General features: G+C 41.4%; 1 protein-coding gene across 10 annotated transcripts in view; it reads right to left on the bottom strand.

The window, feature by feature from the left end:
• Positions 1-204: 204 nt before the first annotated feature.
• The window catches only part of PIK3CG (phosphatidylinositol-4,5-bisphosphate 3-kinase catalytic subunit gamma), a 64,356-nt gene continuing 43,020 nt past the window's right edge, over positions 205-21,540 (bottom strand). For all 10 annotated transcript variants that reach the window (XM_068130462.2, XM_078786549.1, XM_068130457.2 and 7 more), the window contains 7 exons: positions 19,784-19,878; positions 16,430-16,576; positions 15,006-15,096; positions 11,315-11,445; positions 11,022-11,127; positions 3,658-3,815; positions 205-2,682 (listed from right to left, as the gene is read on the bottom strand). In XM_068130462.2, the coding sequence (XP_067986563.2) occupies positions 2,395-2,682; positions 3,658-3,815; positions 11,022-11,127; positions 11,315-11,445; positions 15,006-15,096; positions 16,430-16,576; positions 19,784-19,878 (1,016 nt within the window). In that variant the 3' untranslated portion in view covers positions 205-2,394. The remainder of the gene's footprint in view (positions 2,683-3,657; positions 3,816-11,021; positions 11,128-11,314; positions 11,446-15,005; positions 15,097-16,429; positions 16,577-19,783; positions 19,879-21,540) is intronic.

Raw genomic sequence — 21,540 nt, forward strand, 5'->3', positions numbered from 1 at the left:
ATCTCTGGTAACCTGAACAAATTACTGCACCTTCAGTCGAGTATCCTGTGACGGAGTGGTGACTTTTTTATTTCCAGAATTTGTTCTAGCCTTGAAGCGTCTCTCGCCTTGTCGTGAATGCCCCAAATCTATGTCAAGAGTACGGGCCTCCATTATCATTATACTTTGTATTCCATTGGACTGTAAAGTCACAGCATTAGCAAATCAAATTCATAATATTTAATCAACAATGTACAAAGCAACTGGCATGGTATTGCAATTATGGTAAACACTCACCAAATGCAGCATTAAAATCTGATGTTCAGTTATATTCAAAAGTTCCACTTGGAACCAAATCCCAGAGTTAGCTGTAGGCCAGGTTTGCCGAGTCCAGGGTGAGACAAATCTCACAAATGAATCGGTACCATTTACAGATGTACAATGGAATAGGTTGAGGAAAGTCAACAGGAGGCAAATGTTAAACGACTTCAGCTTCGATGTTTTAACAAGGATGTAAAGGTAAACATATCCACCTGAATGCACCCGATGGCAAAGAGCTCAGAATCTAAGCAGCCAAGCTAGGTTAGTAGTGGGAAGCAACTATTGCCCGTTGTCACGCGAGGGATGTCAAGGTATCTCTGGAGGTAGCGGCCTTGCCTTTGAGCTGTTTATTCAGGATTTAGTTGCTGGCACAACTACAAACAGCCATTGTGGTGCTAGGCATGCAGACCATCCTTCAGAAGGTTGTCCGGTTAGCTGTCACGTCTGCTTGGATTTGCTTGCGGATGGCAAACAAGCCTCGAGTAACCTTCAGACCAAGCTTTGTCATTAGTTTTGAACAGTGTAAGCTCCGAGGATTTGCTGTCGTAAAAATACCGCACTAGGTCATTTAAAAAAGTAAACAGAGATAAGATACAAACTAAAGGCACATTCGTTCAAGATCATTGTGAAACGTAGCAATATGACAAGGAACTTTACTGTCGCGTTTTCAACTCGTTTTTAGTTAACTATTAATTTATATTTATGTTAAAGAATATGGAAGGGGGTAGAAGCATTCAAGGTGTGGTGTATTGCTATGTAACGGAAAGTAGTATGGCTTAGAGGTATGCACACTCGCCTCGAAGCTGTCTTGCCTGGGTTCGAATACCAACCAAAATAGAAACTGTCATCATGGTGTTTCACATGAAAAGTGAATCATCAATGTGCCCCTCATATGGAAGTCTGTCAGCATTCATTGGTGGACGTTAAAGATCGCACGGTGTCCTTCACGAAGAGCAGGTGAGCTACCGCCAACACCCTGAATAAATTCCAAATTCCTGCCATAACCAGCAGAGAGCATTGCATCAGCAGCACAGCCGCTCCCTCAGACAATGATGCTACCCTGCAACCTTGTGCTGCATTCCAATGAAGAAATGGAAAGTAGTAGAAACACGAAATGCGTTCCATGTCGGTACTCGAATGCATCGTTTTCCATGTCATGCCTTCCATTGCTACCCATATTTTCTAACCCCCACTAACCCTCCCAATGTGCACCCCTCTTCCCTGTGGGCTTCTTCCTCCTTCAATTTCCCGTTGCTTCATCCGACTACTTTCCCTGTGTCCACTTGCTTCTGACTTCCTATCTCTGTCAGTACGATTAATTGTCAATCTCTGTCATCTTGCTCTCGTCTGGAACTTAGAACTAGACTTTGAATACAAAAAGAGAACGCTGCATAACTCAATCTTCAATGAGTTATTAAGCATTATTCAACGATCTTGAACTCCTCTCTTCAATGAGTTATAACCGAGTTATTGAGCATTATTCAACGATCTTGAACTCCTCTCTTCAATGAGTTATAACCGAGTTATTGAGCATTATTCAACGATCTTGAACTCCTCTCTTCAATGAGTTATAACCGAGTTATTGAGCATTATTCAACGATCTTGAACTCCTCTCTTCAATGAGTTATAACCGAGTTATTGAGCATTATTCAACGATCTTGAACTCCTCTCTTCAATGAGTTATAACCGAGTTATTGAGCATTATTCAACGATCTTGAGCTCCTCTCCAATGAGTTATAACCGAGTTATTGAGCATTATTCAACGATCTTGAACTCCTCTCTTCAATGAGTTATAACCGAGTTATTGAGCATTATTCAACGATCTTGAACTCCTCTGCCGTGCCAAATCAATTTCCTTTCGATCACTTGTGCATGCCACGAAGTCTCGACTTGCAGAAAGTTTCAAACAAATTGATCACCTATTGTAACAGGCTCTCTCACCTCGTTTGAATACTCCGTGAAACCTGCAAATTAATAAATTATTCCCCGATAACATTGGGATTTAACTGCACTGGCTAAAAAGTTACAAAACAATAACAGTGGAACGACAAAGTGTTTGTGTAGACTGTAGAGGGAGAGGGGATGGCTATTCCATCACGAAGGGTTGTTTTTGCCGGGGCTTCCCTGCTTGATGCCAAGAAACAAGTGAATGAACCAGTTGAGCTGCACAGTCCAGCCCTTGTCTCTGCAAATCTCGATCTGCTCCAGGAAGTGCTTCTTGGCATCACCCTCACGCCGGGACACCATTAGCGCCTCTCGCATGTATTCAATGTCCTTTTTGCAGCTCAGTTCCGGCATTCCCGTCATAGCCATCATGGAGAACAATGTAATGAGCAGGTCGGTATGCTGACGCAATGCCAGGTATGCCTTCATGCAGATCTCCTTTAAGGATATTAGTGGAAATGGAAAAAGAAAAGGGGAGAAATGTTTCATTCATTTATGTTGTTCTCATTCATGTTCGCTTATCTCATTGAATGGTTGGGGTTTGATATTTTGGGCTGAAATGCCTTGAAAATAAAAAATAACAAAGAGAACTTGCACCACACAATGCAAAATTCACAATTAACTGGAAGGGCACTCGGTAGAGCACATACCTCCACCAGGCTGAACAGTTTATGTTTTGCATCTCACTGATAGGCCGGATCTGGATTTGGACTTGAACCTAAATCTAATCGGCTTCTTCTCATCACCAAACCAACTCATCCACCAAGTTTAGTCATAACTCATCCATAACTTTTTTTTAATATCATGTTATATATCACTTTTCGCCCGATCTCTCAATGGTGAAGAATCCCTTAATAATTAAATAATTCTCGCATCCGAATCCATATTCAGATCTTCACCAAAGTCGAATCGATTCGTCCTCGTCACACACCCAACCCCAACCTGTCCACCAAGTTTCGTCCAAATGTATCCACAACTTTTTGAGATATCGTGCTATGTATCGTTTTGGGCCCCATCACTCAATGGTGAAGAATCACTTTAAAAATTCTAGTAGCCAGATCTGGATCTTCACTAAAATCTAATCATTTCATCCTTGTCACGTAAACTACCTTTCTGCCAAATTGTCTGAATCCGTCCACAACTTTTTGAGATATATTGTTCACAAACAGATAAACAAACAGACAGACAAACAGACAGACAAACATACAGACAAACAGACAGACAAGGGTGAAAACATAACCTCCATCCACCTTCGGTGGCGGTGGTAAATATGCACATTGCACATTGCAAAGCAATGACTGTGGAACGAACATAGTAAACTCACCCTTTGACCCAATATCAGGATGACATAAATGGATTCGACATGTGCACTTGCACAAATCATGTCGTCTCTCTGGAAATGTGCATCCTCACCTGAAAGTTATCGAAGCAAGCACTTGTTTCCTTTCTGGAGGCTCCCATGACATAGAGGAAATCTGGAGTAAGCACAAATGGCACCCGCTCTCTGTTTACTCCGAGTATGCTTTTGGTATTTCCAAGGATGTGACCAAAGTCAATATGGAAGAGGTTACCTTGGGTCGGTAAATGAAAGAAAAGGAAAACCCCCCATTCCCCCCAAAAAACCATGAAATTACATGGGTTCACAAATCTTAACACTAACATCTCACAAAAGTATATTGCAGAAAAACAAGACCGAAAGTCTAACAGTGGCGTAGCCGGGCTTGTAAAATATTATGAACCACAAACACATATGATTAGCTTTTTAAACAGTCGCTAATGCTGTTTATAACATTGAACAAAGAAATTTGGAGGAATCCCGACATCCATGAGGTAAGTTTTACTTGCAGAACTGAGCGAAGATCTACTGTTATCTATATGCTGCCCTACTTTGACAAAAGGAAGCAACTGCCTGAAAGGAGTTTTCTTGTAAATGAGGAAAATGTGTTTTTCTTTCTGCTCTCTTTGGCAGAGTTTCTTACTTCCTGGGTATAAAGTTTTTCAAACTGTACTCAAAGAAGACTTTTTAGACAACCATGGTTGGAGATATGAATTCATATTTTTGTGTGAATTATGTCACTTGCTTCCTTTTGTCAAAGTATTATGGTAATAGTTCCAGGCCTAATACTTTGACAAAAGGAAGCAACTTTTCAAATTTTCTGATCACTCTGGTATGAAACTGTGCCAGATATATATTTATTGGTTTTGTGTGTATTTATTAATAATCCAAATTTGTTTACACATCAAGGAGTGACAGGGCGGGAAGGGTATGTGCAGGCACATGTACATAATCAACGTTCCCCCCCCCTATAAAAAGGCAGAATACTTTCAATGCACAATACTATCCTAAAGCAGACCATTTGTTATTATTTTGTTTTGGTTTGTTTTGGGCTTGTTTTTTTTTTTTTTTTTTTTGTTTAAATACTCACTCAAACACTTCTGCGACAGAAGAACGTGTATCACAACTGGAAAAAGAATAAACAACCAGATATGTGGAGAAATGTAATTTCTTTGGTCATGCATTCAGTTAATTTTTAGTGGAAGATGACAAGGAAAAACAAATTACAATACACTGTCATACAAAATCCAAGTTCTCGTGCACGTAACCCATGGATGTAGACTAGCCTATTTTTTTACACCGGCGATCATTAAATTTTAATCAAAACTGCCTCCAAATGATAATACAATCATACAACTGCAAGCACTGAAGGGGGAAATAATTTTAACTCTACATTTAGTCATTGCTTTCAAAAACTTGCTTCAAGACTCTAACTCTAAACATTAGATACGTGTACTGCATTCTGTACACTGTAATAATAATAATAATAATAATAAAGGAGTCTTATATAGCCCCATCAAGCAGAGTAAACGACCCTCATGGCGCTTTACATTATCATGCGAACGCACACACACCGCACACACATACACACAAACATGCACACACACAGACACACCTTCACTCTTGCCCTATTCCTCTCCCTCCCCATTCAAAACCCACAGATGTGTACTCCCCCTCCTCCTCCCCTCCTGTACACACACTGTACACAACAGTGTATATGGGACTACACAGAAACTGCGCACAAACAAGACAGGATATAAACGTCTAGTAAATAGACAATAAACACTAGTTAACGTGAGTTTCACTCAAAAGAGTCTAAAAATTGAATGCCTAATAGCATATTGAACAGTCAGGTACTTACATATCTCTCAAATGGGCGAAAACATCAAAGAATTTCAGCATTTTCGGGCGGTTTCACAACCAGTTGCACAAGCACAACACAGAGCAAAAACCGTGAGAAAGCCAAACTGGATAATAGGAGCTCTCTGATTGGTTAACTCCCTCAATCTGCCATTTCTATGCTGATATATGATTGGCTAACTAAGACCTGCTCAGTTGCTTCCTTTTGTCAAAGTTTTATGACAATATTTCTGTACTTGCTTCCTTTTGACATGTTAATATCTCAGAAATGGAGGGTCGTGTTACTTTATTTTGTGTACGAACGTGTAGAGCATACCTCAAATACCCTAGAACAAGTGATAACTCAATTTCGACAAAAATAACAGTTGCTTCCTTGTGTCAAAGTAGGGCAGTATACCCCACAAGGGTTGGGTTAATAACATGCTATCAAATAACCGAGGCGAATTCCTTACTTCCGCGGTTGTTAGTTCCGTACACCACTTATCATTGAATCATGAACTACACACCGCTTCAATCCATTAAAATTGTATTCACGACATTGGGATTAAAGTGTTATGGTTATATTTACTATATTATTATTATTATTATTATTATTACTATTATGAAAACGATACTACTGAAAAGATACACTACTGTATTAAGAAACCTGGGCTTAATTTGGCTGAGCGGCCCGAAAGTGAGTCCTGAGGCCTATACGTACCGATATGAAGCCTAGGGCCTATACCTACCGTATTGTTGGAAGAGTCGTAACGCTGATGATTTCGATATTTCATGGTCATTTTAACAATCGGTTTGTTTCACACTGAATGAAAAACGTAAAGGTAGACATGTAGAGAGTGACAGATTCAACGATATGTTCGGCCGAAACTAAATTGGAATCAAAATGCCAGAGTGTAGAGAGTCAGCTGCTGTACCACCGTAATGCCATCAGACATAATCACATCACCCTGTCATGTGACCAGATTCTGAACTCTGATTGGTATACGTTTGAGGGGACATACATACAGTGCATTCAGAAAGTATTCAGACCCCTTCACTTTTTTCACATTTTGTTATGTTGCAGCCTTATGCTGAAATCGTTTAAATTCATTTTTCCCTCATCAATCTACACTCAATTTTTTTTTTTTTTTCTATACAGAGTCGAGGCTCGTGAAAGAGCTAACATTTATCTAACAAACACATCAAACAAACAAGCAAGCAAAGTATATAAAAAGGGGAGCGGTCGACAAGATGGGGAGAGAAGGGGAGGAAGCACACAAACACAACATTTGAGAGCAGGGACATCGGGAGATGTGGGGGAGGGAGAGGCCCTGGGGGGAGGCAGGATAGGTATAAAACGCAAGGACACCAAGGACTTCCAGGAAAGAAGTCGGCACCTCAAAAAAGTGGATTTGGGGTGAAATTAGCGGGGGTAGAAAAGATCAAGATTTTGGATTGGGGAAGATAAGAGATGGTGGTGAACAGCCGTTTTAAAGACCTGGAGGGAGGAGTGGGATTGAAGAGAGTGAGGGAGTTTGTTCCAGAGGTGGGAGAAAAGAGGAATGAAGGAGTGAAGGTGAGCAGAGAGTCTTGATTTTGGCAGTTTAACCATAAGAGGGTTGCAGGCAGATCTTGTGCGACCTGTAGGAATATTTGGGGGACAGAGCCCAGAGAGAGCTGGGGGAGCAAGGCCGGAGAGGAGTCGGTAGAAGACGGAAAGACCACCAACCTGCCTGCGGTGAGTAAGTGAAAGGCCCTCGGAGATAGCGTCATCACGGGAGATTCCAATGATTCTGAACGCTTTGGTTTCAACAGCATGAAGACGAGCTAGGTGTGAGGCAGGAGCACCAGCCCAGAGGGGAGAGCAGTACTCCATTGAGCTGCGGATGAAAGCCTTGTATGTGGTGAGGAGCTCAGGTGTGCCAAGGAAGGACTTCGCACGACGGAGGATGCCCAGTCGGCGACTGGCTTTGGAGGCCAGCTTGGAAATGTGGTTTTCCCAGGAAAGATCATGGTAGATAGTGAGACCCAAAAGCTTGAGTGACAGAACTTCTTGGAGAGGATTATTCAGAAAGTAGATGGGAGGGTTGTCCAGTCGGTCTTTTCAGAGAGACATCGTAAGAGTGTGAAATTTGTCAGGATTGAAAGACATGTTCCACTTGTTTGCCCAGTCTGTGATTTTGTCCAGGTCTGCAGAGAGTGAGTAGGCTGCAGACTGCCGATCTGAGGGATGAGGAATGGAGCGGCAGAGAGTGGAGTCATCAGCAAAGAGATAGAGAGGATTTTCAAGAGAGTCAGAGAGATCATTGATGAAGACCAGAAAAAGCACAGGACCCAGAACGCTGCCTTGGGGAACTCCAGCCTGAACAGGAAGAGGAGATGAGAGAAACCCCTTCAGGGCCACACGTTGACTACGACTAGAGAGGAAGTCCGCCAGTCCGCCAGTCTGAAAAGAAGAATCTTACTAAAATTCACCAAATGTCTGGCCGTCTGTCTGTCTGTCTGTCTGTTCCCAGGTACCGCAAAAACGGCTGAACTGATCGCAACGAAATTTTGGGTGGGTAATCCTGGGACCCCCTGAAGTAAAATAGGCTATATTGTTTTCCCATTTTTTTTTTCAAATTTTTCCAATTTTCAAATTTTTCCAAACACGATGGTATAATATTTCCCGATGTGACCAGTGATGTGGCTTTTATTGAAATTCTACAAATACTGTGTAGATTTTGATGATTTGCGTGTGATATGATTTAACGGATGTTTATATAAATCGTTTGAAATAAAAAAAAGCCTTCCATTTCTGATAATTTTCTTTTTCATTTGGGCCTCCCAATTGAAGCCCTGCCCCTAGGACGGGTACCGTTGCTAGTAGAAACAAGCATTCTGAGTATTGCGCTGCAATACATGTCCCCTAGAAAAGTTCAAAGTGCCATAACTTTGTCAAAAATGATCGAATATGCAAATTTATGCACGGTTGATGCTGGTTTTCAAACTTGATCTGAGGTATGCTGAGACACATGTGTGTCACACGCCTCACCTCGTTGATAAGCCCGCAAGGTCGCTTCGTGGAGCAGCCTGCACGTATTGCACTGTGTGAATTATATAAATTATTACCAACTCACAGTCTGAGGTACTAGCGATTCAAGAGTATCCATTTTAAAAATATTTTCGTTTAATTAACGATATCTGCCAAACCACGTGTCCTATCGCAAATTCCAAAAGGACATTTTAGTAGACTGACATACTGAACAGATCTGTGAAGTTTCCCCTCGATTGGATCAAAAATGAGGGAGCGGCTCGGTTTTAAAGGTTCATGCTTAAAAACGTCATAACTCTGAAACCATGTGATGTATGACGTCATGTTCGCTGACTTATTTGTTCGACATGGGAATGCGATTCTGCCTGCAAAGTTTGGCCTCGATCTGTTCAGCCGTTGCAGAGAAAAAGGGGTTTTCGTGTTTTCACGAAAAACAATATGGCGGCCGAACCACGTGATCTGTGACGCCATAATTACCATTACAATATTGTACAGACCGAGTCCCCCCTACGGTGAAAATTTGATCTCAATCGGTCCTATTATTGCAGAGAAAATCTTTTTTAAAGGAAATTAAAACTTAAAATGGCACTGAGTTAAGGATCATCAGAATTATCAGAACTCCCAAAGTTCAAAGTGCCATAACTTTGTCAAAAATGATCGAAACGTCGTGAACTTCGAACTCGATCTGTAACTTATCATGAGGAAACCATTTACCAAGTTTGAAATCATTAGCATTAAGCGTTTAGAAAAAAAGTCCGGAAAACTGTTCTTTGCGTGACGGACTGACAGACGGACAGACTGACAGAATGACAGACTGACTGACGGATGGAGGGACGGCGTGCAAACCTGTAGTCCCTTCCGGTGTACACCGTTAGGGGACTAATAATTACAATCAGGCTATTTTGAGTCAGTCAGTTTTGTAGTACAGTGATACTGTCCGAAAGTTTACTTCGTGTTGTTGGATGCGATATATCCTCCACAGATGACTGGAAGGTACTTTATAGGTTGATAATTTTGTATATTGGTGGATTTATTTGAGTATTTGTGTTGCATTCAACCAATGGCATGTCTGTGCCATCCCTGCATAGAAAGTTTTGCGACTTCCTGATAATTAGCCCCTTTCCATATTGGATGTTCTTCACAGACAGTTGTGTGTGTTGTGTAGATGATAAACTGTGAATTTTGTCAGGTGTGATGTTTTTGTTGACCAGGTATTTAAAATAAAATGTTCCACCGTTTGCTATTGCACATTCTGCCATCTTGGATTTTCAGCACTTGCATCAAACCACAAAACACAGGATTATGGGAATTGGTGACTTGCACGACAGAGAAATTCTCTTTAAAATAATGATTTACCTAAACTACTCTGCATTTTATAGACTGTCAACCTAAAACTTGAACTACCCTCGTAATCTCCCAAATCATTACCTCCCAATGCTCTAGGTGGGAGGAGCCTGTTCAGTGTTCAGCGCTCCAATTGGAGGTTTTAGAGTCTGGGTGGGGCCACTACAGAACCCATTCATAGCTTTTTGAGATAGTGTTAGTTGTTGGCCTTATCTCTCAATGGTGAAAAATTACTTTAAAATTCTCGGATCTGGATCCGGATTTTCACCAAAATATAATCAATTCGTCCTTGTCACACACCCAACATATCCACCAAGTTTTGTTCGAATCCAGCCTTAACTTTTTGAGATATTGTCCTCACAGACAAACAAAAAACAAACAGACAGTTGAAATACCAACTTCCTTCCTGGAAGTCCTTGCAGTGTCCTTGTGTTTTATACTTCTCCCACCCCTCCCCCCCCCCCCTCCTTCCCACGCCTCCTCCCCCCAAACCCTCCCACAGATCTCCTGATGTCCCTGCTCTCAAATGTTGTGTTTGTGTGCTTCCCCCTTCTCTCCCCATCTTGTCTACATCGACCCTTATTATATGTTTTGTGTGTCTGTTTGATTTTTTTTTGTGTGATAAATGTTACCTCTTTCACGAGCCTCGATCCTGTATAAAAAATAAAAAAAAAAACTTTTCACTCGTGCTATTATTCCCTTTTGAAACTGCCAATAAAACTGGCAAATAAAGATGAGTAGGATCACGATGCCTTGTTTCTTCCCCCGTTAATTCACTCCAGATCCGCCTCTTTCAATCTCCAACTTTCTTTCCTGAAATTCCCAGAAGTGTTCATTTGCTTTGTACCATGTACCCCTCCCTCCTCCCCCAGCCCTCCCCCTTCCACAGATCTACCGACGTCCCTGTTATCTTCTGTTGTTGTGCTTGTGTACTTCCCTCTCTCTCCCTCTTGTCTCCCGCTCCCTTCATTGCATGTTTTATGTGTCTGTGCATCTTTTCATGTTCAATGTGTTCGCTCTTACATGAGCCTCGATTCTGTATTTAAAAAAAAAAAAAAAAAAAAAAAAAAAAAAAAAGGCTTAGCGATCCTGAATCTGCACGGCTTGGCACTGTGGACTTGTTAGCACAATATGCTGTGGAACGAAACTGTTCCATACGACAAAGATATTGGTTCAGCAAACACATTAAAATCATTTGGGATTTGTGGTTCTGTGCTTCCTTACCTGAGCCAGTAATCATGATGTTGTCATTGTGTCGATCCCCAATACCCAGCACATATGTAGCCACACAGTAACCAGCACAAGAGTGGACAAACTTCTCAAGAACGAGCTGGAATGTACATACAATAGCAGCATCGACTCACAGCTCCTTACAATCACCCTAATACTACCAATTCTGGCAGATACGATATCATCTTCTCTACTTTCATTCTCTTAGGTTCGCATAACTTTCCCCAATAATTATCTCACAAAGATCAGTGAAATGAAACAAATTACACCTGATGATGAAGACTCACCTGATCCTGATTTGGACTTTTCTCCTGTAACCACTGATGCAGAACCTCATCCTTGAAGGCACCTGTGTTTCCCACCTTACTCTGTTGGATCTTGGCAATGGTTGTGCCATCCTGGACAATTTGGATCATGCCTAGAAGGGTGGAAAGGGATTGGACAATGATTACCCACACCAAATCAAAAAGCAATATTCATTAGTGTTACTTTAATTTAATTCATACGATAAATTAGTTATGCAAATTACATATCTATATGTATGTATATATATATCTATATATATATATATATATCTATATATATATATATATATGTATATATATATATATATATATATATATATATATATATTGTTGCGGATATGGGATTTGCATCCATCCATATCCGCTTGTAAATATTCCCCTATTTCCTCAATACTTCCCAACTATCCCCAATCCCCCATTCCCTAGTCCCATTTTTTGTAAACAACACTCTGTAGACCCGACCTCCCCCTATTTCCCCCATTAAATGTCGCATCCAGGTCCACCGCATCTCACGTAGACAACTATAGGACATCTTGCTAGTTATTCTTAGTCTATGTCAGTTAAGGACTCGTTTCCATTAATTCTGACCCTTCGTTGCACCAGAATGTGATTGTATGGCACCGTTAGGAAGTTTAGGACCTCCCAATACCTCCCCGCAGCTCTTCCTCACGGTTCAGCAACAACAACAACAACAACAACAACAACAACAACAACAGCAACGGCGGCGGCGTGCACAGGGAGTGCGCGTCCTCACTCCGGCTTGGTTGGTAGGAGGTGTTGGGAGGGCACGAGGCCTTCCCAACGAGCCGCCATCGAACATGTGCTCGACGGGGTTACCAAATAGGGGCTCCCTGTCAGCTCCTCGTCAAGGGCGGAGCCCGGTAACCCCCGCACCCAATGGAAGCGGCGGACCGGTCCCATCTGGGGCGGAGCCAACCAGCCAAGGGCGTGTCACTCCCCGCTGAGCATGCGCAGGAAGAGGGAGGTGACGTTAGATGCGCGCTGAGCTTGGAGCAAGCAAGACGTACCCTCCGAGCGCTGTGAGGCCTCCCCGCATCTCTGGACTGGACCGTGCTTTATCCTGCCCCCGAGCCAAGGTGCACCTTGTGCTATCGACTACCTGTCCCTTCCTGCCATCAATCCCTGTGTAAGTCAGCCTTGTTCCGTTTGTCTGTGGTCTGTCTGGGATAAGATAAGACTGTAATTAAGTGCCTATCTCTTCTGTGTCTTTACCTCACTACCGTGTAATCTACCCCCCTTTTCTCCACCACTGTAATTATACCCTCCTCCAGAGGTCTTGAGAACTGTACCCCTTGCGTCGTTTCATCTATCCCCGTCGTTGTGTCCTTTCCATCATTGATTTAGCATAGCGCGATTTGGTCAACGTCTGGGTGGAATCGGGGTCTAGTCGGGGAATAACTGTTCGGTCGCGGTCATAGCAACCGCTCGGTCAAAAATAACATCTAAACCGCGTCCGTAACAATATATATATATATATATATATATATATATATATATATATATGGTTTATGCTGTCTGTCTGCCTGTCTGTCACAGACATCGACTCCTTAGGGAGAAAAAAATTATCAAGTAAAAACTGCTTAAAATGAATCCAAACCTATGGGAAAATTGGCATTTTTTTTTCAATCAGGCAACAAACTGAACATGGGCAGTGTATAGGCAACAGACTGCTGTCTCGATTACTGCCGAATATATATATTTTTTCTGGTTAAGAAATATTTTTTCCAGCTAGTTCATGAAAGGCTTGGGCCAAAAACTTTTACTGGCTGACCCCACAAGAATATGGAAATAAAAACATGCTTAGTATAACAAAACTTTAATATAGACATTAACAGAGATATCTGAAGGATATTTCCATAAAACAGAATTAAAAAGAACCACAAAGCTTTTCGTTGTGCACTCAAGTGAAATTTGCACAAAGTGAATGAGACATGGAAGAAGAACCTATATAGGCCACCTATCAACAAGACAAATTCTGATTGGATGCTCTCTCCCGACATCATTACCTCCCAATGCTCTAAGTGGGAGGAGCCTGTTCAGTGTTCAGCGCTCCAATTGGAGGTTTTAGAGTCTGGGTAGGGCCACTGCAGAACCCATCCATAGCCTTTTGAGATAGTGTTAGTTGTTGGCCTTATCTCTCAATGGTGAAAAATTACTTTAAAATTCTCGGATCTGATTCCGGCTTTTCACCAAAATATAATCAATTCGTCCTTGTCACACACCCAACATATCCACCAGGTTTTGTCCGAATCCAGCCTTAACTTTTTGAGATATTGTGTTCAGAGACAAACAAAAAACAAACACACAGGGGTGAAAACATAACATCCGTCCACCTTCGGTGGCCGAGGTAATAATTCAAAAAATGTGATGCCAGTACAAAGAAAACAAGCATTCTGAGTATTGCGCTGCAATACATGTCCCCTACCAAAGTTCAAAGTGCCATAACTTTGTCAAAAATGATCGAATATGCAAATTTATGCACGTTTGATGCTTGTTTTCAAACTTGATCTGAGGTATGCTGAGACACGTGTGTCACGCCTCGCCTCGTTGATAAGCCCGCAAGGTCGCTCCGTGGAGCAGCCTGCTCGTATTGCAGTGTGAATTATATAATTACCAACTCACGGTCTGAGGTACTAGCGATTCAAGAGATATCCTTTTTTTTTTTCTTTTTTTTTCGTTTAATTAACGATATCTGCCAAACCACGTGCCCTATCGCAAATTCCAAAAGGACATTTTAGTAGACTGACATGCTGAACAGATCTGTGAAGTTTCCCCTCGATTGGATCAAAAATGAGGGAGGAGCTCGGTTTTAAAGGTTCATGCTTAAAAACGCCATAACTCTGAAACCATGTGATGCATGACGTCATGCTCGCTGACTTTTTTGTTCGTCATGGGGATGCGATTCTGCCTGCAAAGTTTGGCCTAGATCTGTTCAGCCGTTGCAGAGAAAAAGGGGTTTTCGTGTTTTCACGAAACACAATATGGCGGCCGAACCACGTGACCTGTGACGTCATAATTACCATTAAAATATTCTACAGACCGAGTCCCCCCTACGGTGCAAATTTGATCTCAATCGGTCCAATTATTGCAGAGAAAATGTTTTTTAAAGGAAATTAAAACTTAAAATTAAGTTGTTAAGGATCATCAGAATTATCAGAATTCCCAAAGTTCAAAGTGCCATAACTTTGTCAAAAAAGATCGAAACGTCGTGAAGTTAGAACTTGAACTGTAACTTATCATGAGGAAACCGTGTACCAAGTTTGAAATCATTAGCATTAAGAGTTTATTTTAAAAAGTCCGGAAAACTGTTCTTTGCGTGATGGACGGACAGAAGGAGGGACGGCGTGCAAACCTATTGTCCCCTCCGGTGTACACCGGTAGGGGACTAATAAATTGACCGAGAAAGTTTATGGTGTGTGGGAGCAAAAAAACAGACATGGTAGGCCAAATTGCTTCCATTGAGTCTTTTGACCACAATTCCACACCACAGGTATTAGGCTTCAGTACAGTATTGACAAGTGCTTGGAGGGCAGGTGGGTTGTAATTCGGTAATTCTACCTCATAATAATGATCATAGATGGTCAGAATCCAATTCAGCAGCTCTCTCATATGCAACTGCAAAATGCCATTGGCTGTTTCATGCATAACTCACCAATGTTGTTTCCAGTTGAAATGCAACCATAAGGCAGCAGGTACAGGTTCAGAGACTGGCTCTCCCATATTGCTTCCATCAAGACCAGTATCTGGAAAAGAACCAAGCAATCAGCAACGTGCCACATCCAGATGAGTTACACTGAATTGTTTTTTTTTTTGTTTTTTTTACATATGGAGTTTACCTTCAAAAACTATCACTAGATATTATCATTATTTTCACTTGTATAAAAAATGTGACATTATGCAGCAAATGCAACTTGGTGAATTGTATTGTTTAAATAAAATTGTCAGGTTTTGAGGTTTGTCAAATGTCAAATTGTCAGATTTGTCAAAAATCAATAAAATTGTCAAATGCAATAAATAAAATTTAAATCAACCTCAAATAAAATCCTAAATTGTCAGGAAAATCTGTGGAGGCAGTCTTGACTTTGCGGGTTCCCAAATGGCTGCGGAATGCAATGACATGACCTGCTATAACACGCATTTCACAGCCGGTCAGACCCCTCAAGTTGCAAAACTTGGCTGCAGATATTATTGGCACTCACAGAAAAGTGTTTTGTTTTACCGACCCCCCCAAAAATGTCATATAATTAAAAGAAAGGATATGACATTCCAGCGGCACCACTGGAAGTCATGGAGTCTAATGCTCTCAGAATGATCAAAGATGCTGGGATTCTGTTTTGTTTTGTTTTGTTCTGTTTTGGATTGGAGATGATCTGAGAATGTGGTGAACTTTATCTGTTTCCCTATAAAATTCATTGCTCAGTTCTCTGTATTTATCTTTCACTTCCTCTGTTATCTGACATTTTCCATAACCTCATTCTGTTACCAGTAGCTTTCTTTGCTTTCTTTATACCTCAAATAAAATCCTAAATTTTCCTTAGCACTAGTCATGATTGCAGATTTCAGGTTCTCTCATTGCTCAATTACATCATGAAAACGTTTACCACATACGACGCTGTCCCCATCACAGATACAAGTAAATAAAGACACTTTGGAGACACAGACACAAATAAATAAAAGGATCCCATGGAACCCCATCACATTCTTTTGTTTACACCTCTCACCTGTTTTAGATGAAGCCTTACAGTCAGTCACGACATTATGGTCAGAACCGGCAACTACACCTGCATGCTCATCACCTTTCGTTTAGCCTTTGTAATCCAAACTGTTCAATAATTTGCTCCACTGACCTTACTTCAACAATTACTACATTTCAATCAACCAATACAATAATTACATTGCTACAAACTCTCTCATCATCAACTTCAACTTCAGTTTAATTATACAAACAATTAGCTACGCAATGGGAAAATGCCCCGTTCATTTGATATCGGAAAGGAAAAGTTGTCCCATTGTTCTCGTGTTAAAGCCGATGAAGACTTATCCCAATATCACAACAATTTGCAACTCGAACAACACCTGGAGGATGAGCATGTCTTGCCGGAGATCATCTCCATGTTTGAATATGATGCCAATGGAGCCCTCTGAGAAGCTGCTCAATCCCACACAGCTGAATTCCAGCCACAAAGGCTTCTTCTTCGAGGCCATGATTTTGCACTTCTCCACCTGGCATTTGCATAATTTAATGATTAGAAGCATCAACATTTGTTAGTAAAAAATATTAGCAAATAGTTATAGTGAAAGCTTCTGCATTAAAGTAAACCATTAAATATCGCGGAGGTTACGTTCCTGGAAAAGGCCGCGATATTCAAAACCGCAATAGTTAAAACCACAGGCCGATGGGAAAAATGGAGTTAGGTTCCTGGGCTCCGAGAAAATATAGAGGAAACTGGGCAGCAGCTAAAAACAAATGCATCACGATTGAAATAAACATGTAAAATAAATACAAATGGTCAAAACCTCAATACGATTGGTCATAAACTCGATATTCAAATGCACAATATTTAAGGGTTTACTGTATTGGCAGATTATGAATTAATTTTTTTTTTTTGAGAGTGCACATGCAACAAATATTTCTTTAAGAAATAGAAAAATATTTATAAAGCAATTAAAATTTTTGCAAAAAAAATACCAGGTGGGCTCAATCCATACTGCTGTTGGGGGGAGTGGGCGGTTGAAGTGTGGCATTTGAGATTACATTTATGTTGACATGTTGAAATTGTCCAACACGGATGGTAACGAGGTAGCGCACTCATCTGGGTTTGATTCCCAAACTGAATATCAACTGTCAACCTGGTGCTTTGCAGCCAAAGTGTTGTGCACAAAAGGTGTGCCATCCATCGAATGGGCCATTCGACCGAGGACGCACCTGCTAGCATCTGGTAGATATGAAATATCATATATGGTGTCTTTTGACGAAGATGAAACAAGTTAGCGCTGGCACCATGGCCAAATCTGAAACTTCTGCCCTAATCAGCTCGAGCTGAACGTCTGATTAGGCCTAGCCAGCCAGTTTGTGAAAGACGTGGGCCTAATCTTACATGTTTTATGGACCAATGACCCCATACTAAACATGGTCCATGGTACATAATGATGATAATATTTCCTTAATCATACCCAAAGCCACCCTGGGCTGAACATTCGGGCTACTTTGAGTAGTGTGGAAGGCTCTAATATCCAAGCAGGGCAGCATTTCTGGCATGGGGTGGAAATAAGAGAGGGCAGATGGAGCAAGACGAGAAAAGAGATCGTAAAGAAATTAAAGACCCTGGGAATTAACCTTCTGCCAAGATATTCCTCACCTCGAATAGCTTCAAAATCAGCTACCATCTGACGGTGGGAAATAAATGCACTAGCCTAGAATGGGAAGCCATGCGTTATGGCACATTGAATTAAGGCCTTGTACATTAAAATGAGATGTGGATTGCTCAGAATGGACATGGCTCTGCAGCGAATACCAAGTTGCTGACCAATCGTAGAAGACAGCCTGGAGATATGGCCCATCAAAGATGGGCTACAGCTGATAGTGAGGCCATTAGTTGTTTCAGACACTGTACCTCTTCCAGGGGCTGCCCACACAAGTAGACTGAGGGAGTCACTAGTCAAACCTTATGTATGGACAAAGTGAAAGAGTGGAATGATAAGATAGTTGGAGAATAGACAAGGCAAAGTCTGCAATAATGATCGATTCCATCACTTCAGTTGAGGGGGCCCAATGCCCATCTTGGTATTTTTCATGTGTATGAATGTGGCATTGAAAACTTTAAAAGATGAAGGCAGGTGCCTAACTGAGAAGGATTGCAGACGAGTACAGCTTGGCAGAAAGACAGAGAGAGACAAAGAGGGAGGGAGAGAGAGAGAGATTGAGGATAGATAGACAGATAAAACAGCTGTTCACCACCATCTCTTATCTTCCCCCATCCAAAACCTTGATCTTTTCTACCCCCGCTAATTCACCCCAGATCCACTTTTTTTGAAATTCCAACTTCTTTCCTGGAAGTCCTTGCAGTGTCCATATGTTTTATACCTCTCCCACCTCCTCCCAAGCCCTCTCCCTCCCACATTTCTCTCGATATCCCTGCTCTCAAATGTTGTGTTTGTGTCCTTCCCCCTCTCTCCCCATCTTGTCGACCGCTCCCCTTATTATATGTTTTATGTGTCGCTTTGACTTTTTGTGTGATTAATGTTGCTCTTTCACGAGCCTCGATCTTGTATACAAAAAATAGTGTAGAATCGCAGATTTTAAGGACAAACGCCATTAATAAACAGGTTGTTTGAAGAGGTGTAAATATTGACTCAAAAGATGTCAACCATAGTAGGAGACAAGTTCACATGTTATAAGAATAAGGAAGCTTTGGGCATACTGTACAGGTAAAACCACCAGATATCCGGACACAAAACCACTGACCACATATCGAGATGGCAGTGGTGTCGCAAAAATAACAAGGAAGAGGAACGTTGAAAAGCAAGATTCGGGAGGTTTTGTTTAGGCATGATGCTGCTTGGAAGGCCACTCTTGCTTTCAAGACCTTGGAATTCTTGCAAGTGATACCATGAAATATTAATGCTCAAAAGAGTAAATAAGCAGATATAATGTCTCATTGTCCGATTCAAAGTCGGGCATAATCTCTGGTGCAACATGCAGCCAGCGAATCACCAGAATGGTGGTTTTCAGCCGCCCGTACACACGCACACACACGCACACGCACACGACTGTTAGACAAGTCAAACACAGCCACTGAGCTTGGGGGAAGTGGAAGGAGCACTCTGGATACCAGTGACGCTTCAACAATGGCACTCACTGCCTTTATCACTGCACTCATCGGGGAATTTCCCAAGGAGGAATTTCCTCGTCCCCATGGATGCCAACCTATGGGGATTGTCCATGATCTAATCCTTTTAAATGCTGAATGCCAAGCAAGGGAGCAACACCTACCAGGTTTAAAGCCATTGGTATGACTCGGCTGGGGTTTGAGCCGCCGACTCAGGCTCGGAGCGGACACTCTAACCATTACACCATCGAGTCTGCGTTCCTCCATAATAAAAGCAACTGACATATTGGGTCATTTCCAACTGGTAACTTTGTTTTATCAACCGAGGAAGCAAGTGACAATTACATTCAGCAACATATACATTCAGTACGCGTGTACAGTAATAAATAAAATCGAAATCAGAAGCACGTGCACCGTTTATTGCAGTTCTAATCCCACAAATTTATCCACAGTGCTGGTTTATCCATAGCCTCCTCTGTATTTGTGAATCATATAAAAATTGTGATGTCCTCTCATTTACTTTTCCTGCATAATAAATTTACAAGCTCCACCATAACCGGTAAGTGAAAAAAACACGTCATGAAACAGGTCATGTCTGTACCTGCAGTTTCCCTGCAATAAGGCAAGGGTCATAAGGCACTCTGAAACGGTCAGGAAAGGGGGCTTCATGCAGTAGCTCTTTCAGATAGCTTGTCACTGTGAACACATAAACATCATTGTTAACAAAAACATCAAATAACAGGCAATTTGTGGCTAAATTAGAGACATCCATTCACAGGTGCAATGCACGGAATGTGTGACCAATGACGAGCAATGCATGATTCCCATTACACTTTTTACCTATTTAACGTAGACCCAAGGGTGGACAACCCAAAGTGATAGGTAAAGGTTTTGTTTGAAAAGGAAATATTCCATTCCCTGTTATGCGCGTTACGTTTTGGGACACACATTCGGGTCTGAAAAGCAAGTGCGACAAATTGAAAAAAAAAGCTGTTTCCAAAGGATTCCTAAGGGAACATTTTGTTGATTTGGAGTGATTTTGCAAGTTGCAAGGAGTGATTTTGATTTTTCCAGATGCCTTTCGTTTTGCGTTATAAATAAGTGAGATGATAATGGAACGCGCATCAAAATTTTAAGTTTGTGAATTAACAGTCTTTTGCAATTTAAGCAATGATAATTATCGCAGAAATATATCCATAACAAACCAAAATTATGGAAAAGTGCTGAAGCTAACAGCTCTGATGCCTGGAAGTATAGGCTTGCGTTACATGTGGTACATTTTTATCCCCACAATTTAAAAAAAAAAAAGGGGGGGGATATTGTAATTGCAATTACGGGCACATTTTAAACATTTTAAAATAAAACTTTGTATATGCAATCAACATCGGGGGATGTATTAAATATGTAACGATTTTGGGGATTTTATCCCTGGTTCATTCCCCAGTGGGTGAGGACTTCATGTCACAGGTGTCAGAACAAGGGGGAAAAGTTTTACTCAAAATTTGATATTGCATCTGTCCTGTGGAACTTTTTGACATCTTTCTACCTCATAAAGATTAAATTCTGCAATGAAGATAAAGCAACACGTTTCATTTGAAGATATGCGACAAGTCATACAATGTCTGCGTGAGAAATCATGTCATATTCACATGACTGGAAATGTGGTGCCTTTTTCAAAACAACTTCCAGATCACATGGTGCAGTGATATTCACATATTAAGACAAGCTAAGCCGATTCACATTAAATGTGAATTTAATGTCCACATTCACATTAACTGTGAAAATGTGAATTTAAATAATGTCACAGGTATTCATTTTGTTTCAAATCTTGTGGCTTTCTCTTGAGATCACATTAATATATATTGTTGCGGATCTCAAACATCAGCTCTCCCCTTATCAAGAGGGTGTTAATCCCCTTGTCCTCTTACCTGGCCGACGCGACCCTGGAAGTTATAACGTTCCTTCCGGTCGGTGGTAAATAGGGTTGTTGGTCGAATTTTAGTCCTATTACCTAATTACTACCACCGACCGTAAAGCAAGGGAACAACTCCCGCCCGAATCACGGATATTGATGGAATATTGCCGAGCGGATAGTAATCCGCGATCTGAGCTGTTAACCAAGACTAGACCCGATTCGAAGCGGTTCCGAATCGTGCCACGTTTACCCAATGGAGAAAAGACTAGGACGATCGGATTAAGGAGAAACCAGAAAGAACAGGGCAATTTATTACAAATGTACAAAGAAGAAGAGGAAACGTAAGAATGTACAAGAAAGAAAGAGGAAGGAAAAGTGCACAGGGCAGCCTTAGACAGTCTTGCTCTATTCCCTGGACATGGGCCCGATCGCTCTCAGATTCG

This window comes from Myxine glutinosa, chromosome 11 (assembly GCF_964187855.1).
Source record: "Myxine glutinosa chromosome 11, kmMyxGlut1.1, whole genome shotgun sequence".
NCBI classification, from domain to species: domain Eukaryota; kingdom Metazoa; phylum Chordata; class Myxini; order Myxiniformes; family Myxinidae; genus Myxine; species Myxine glutinosa.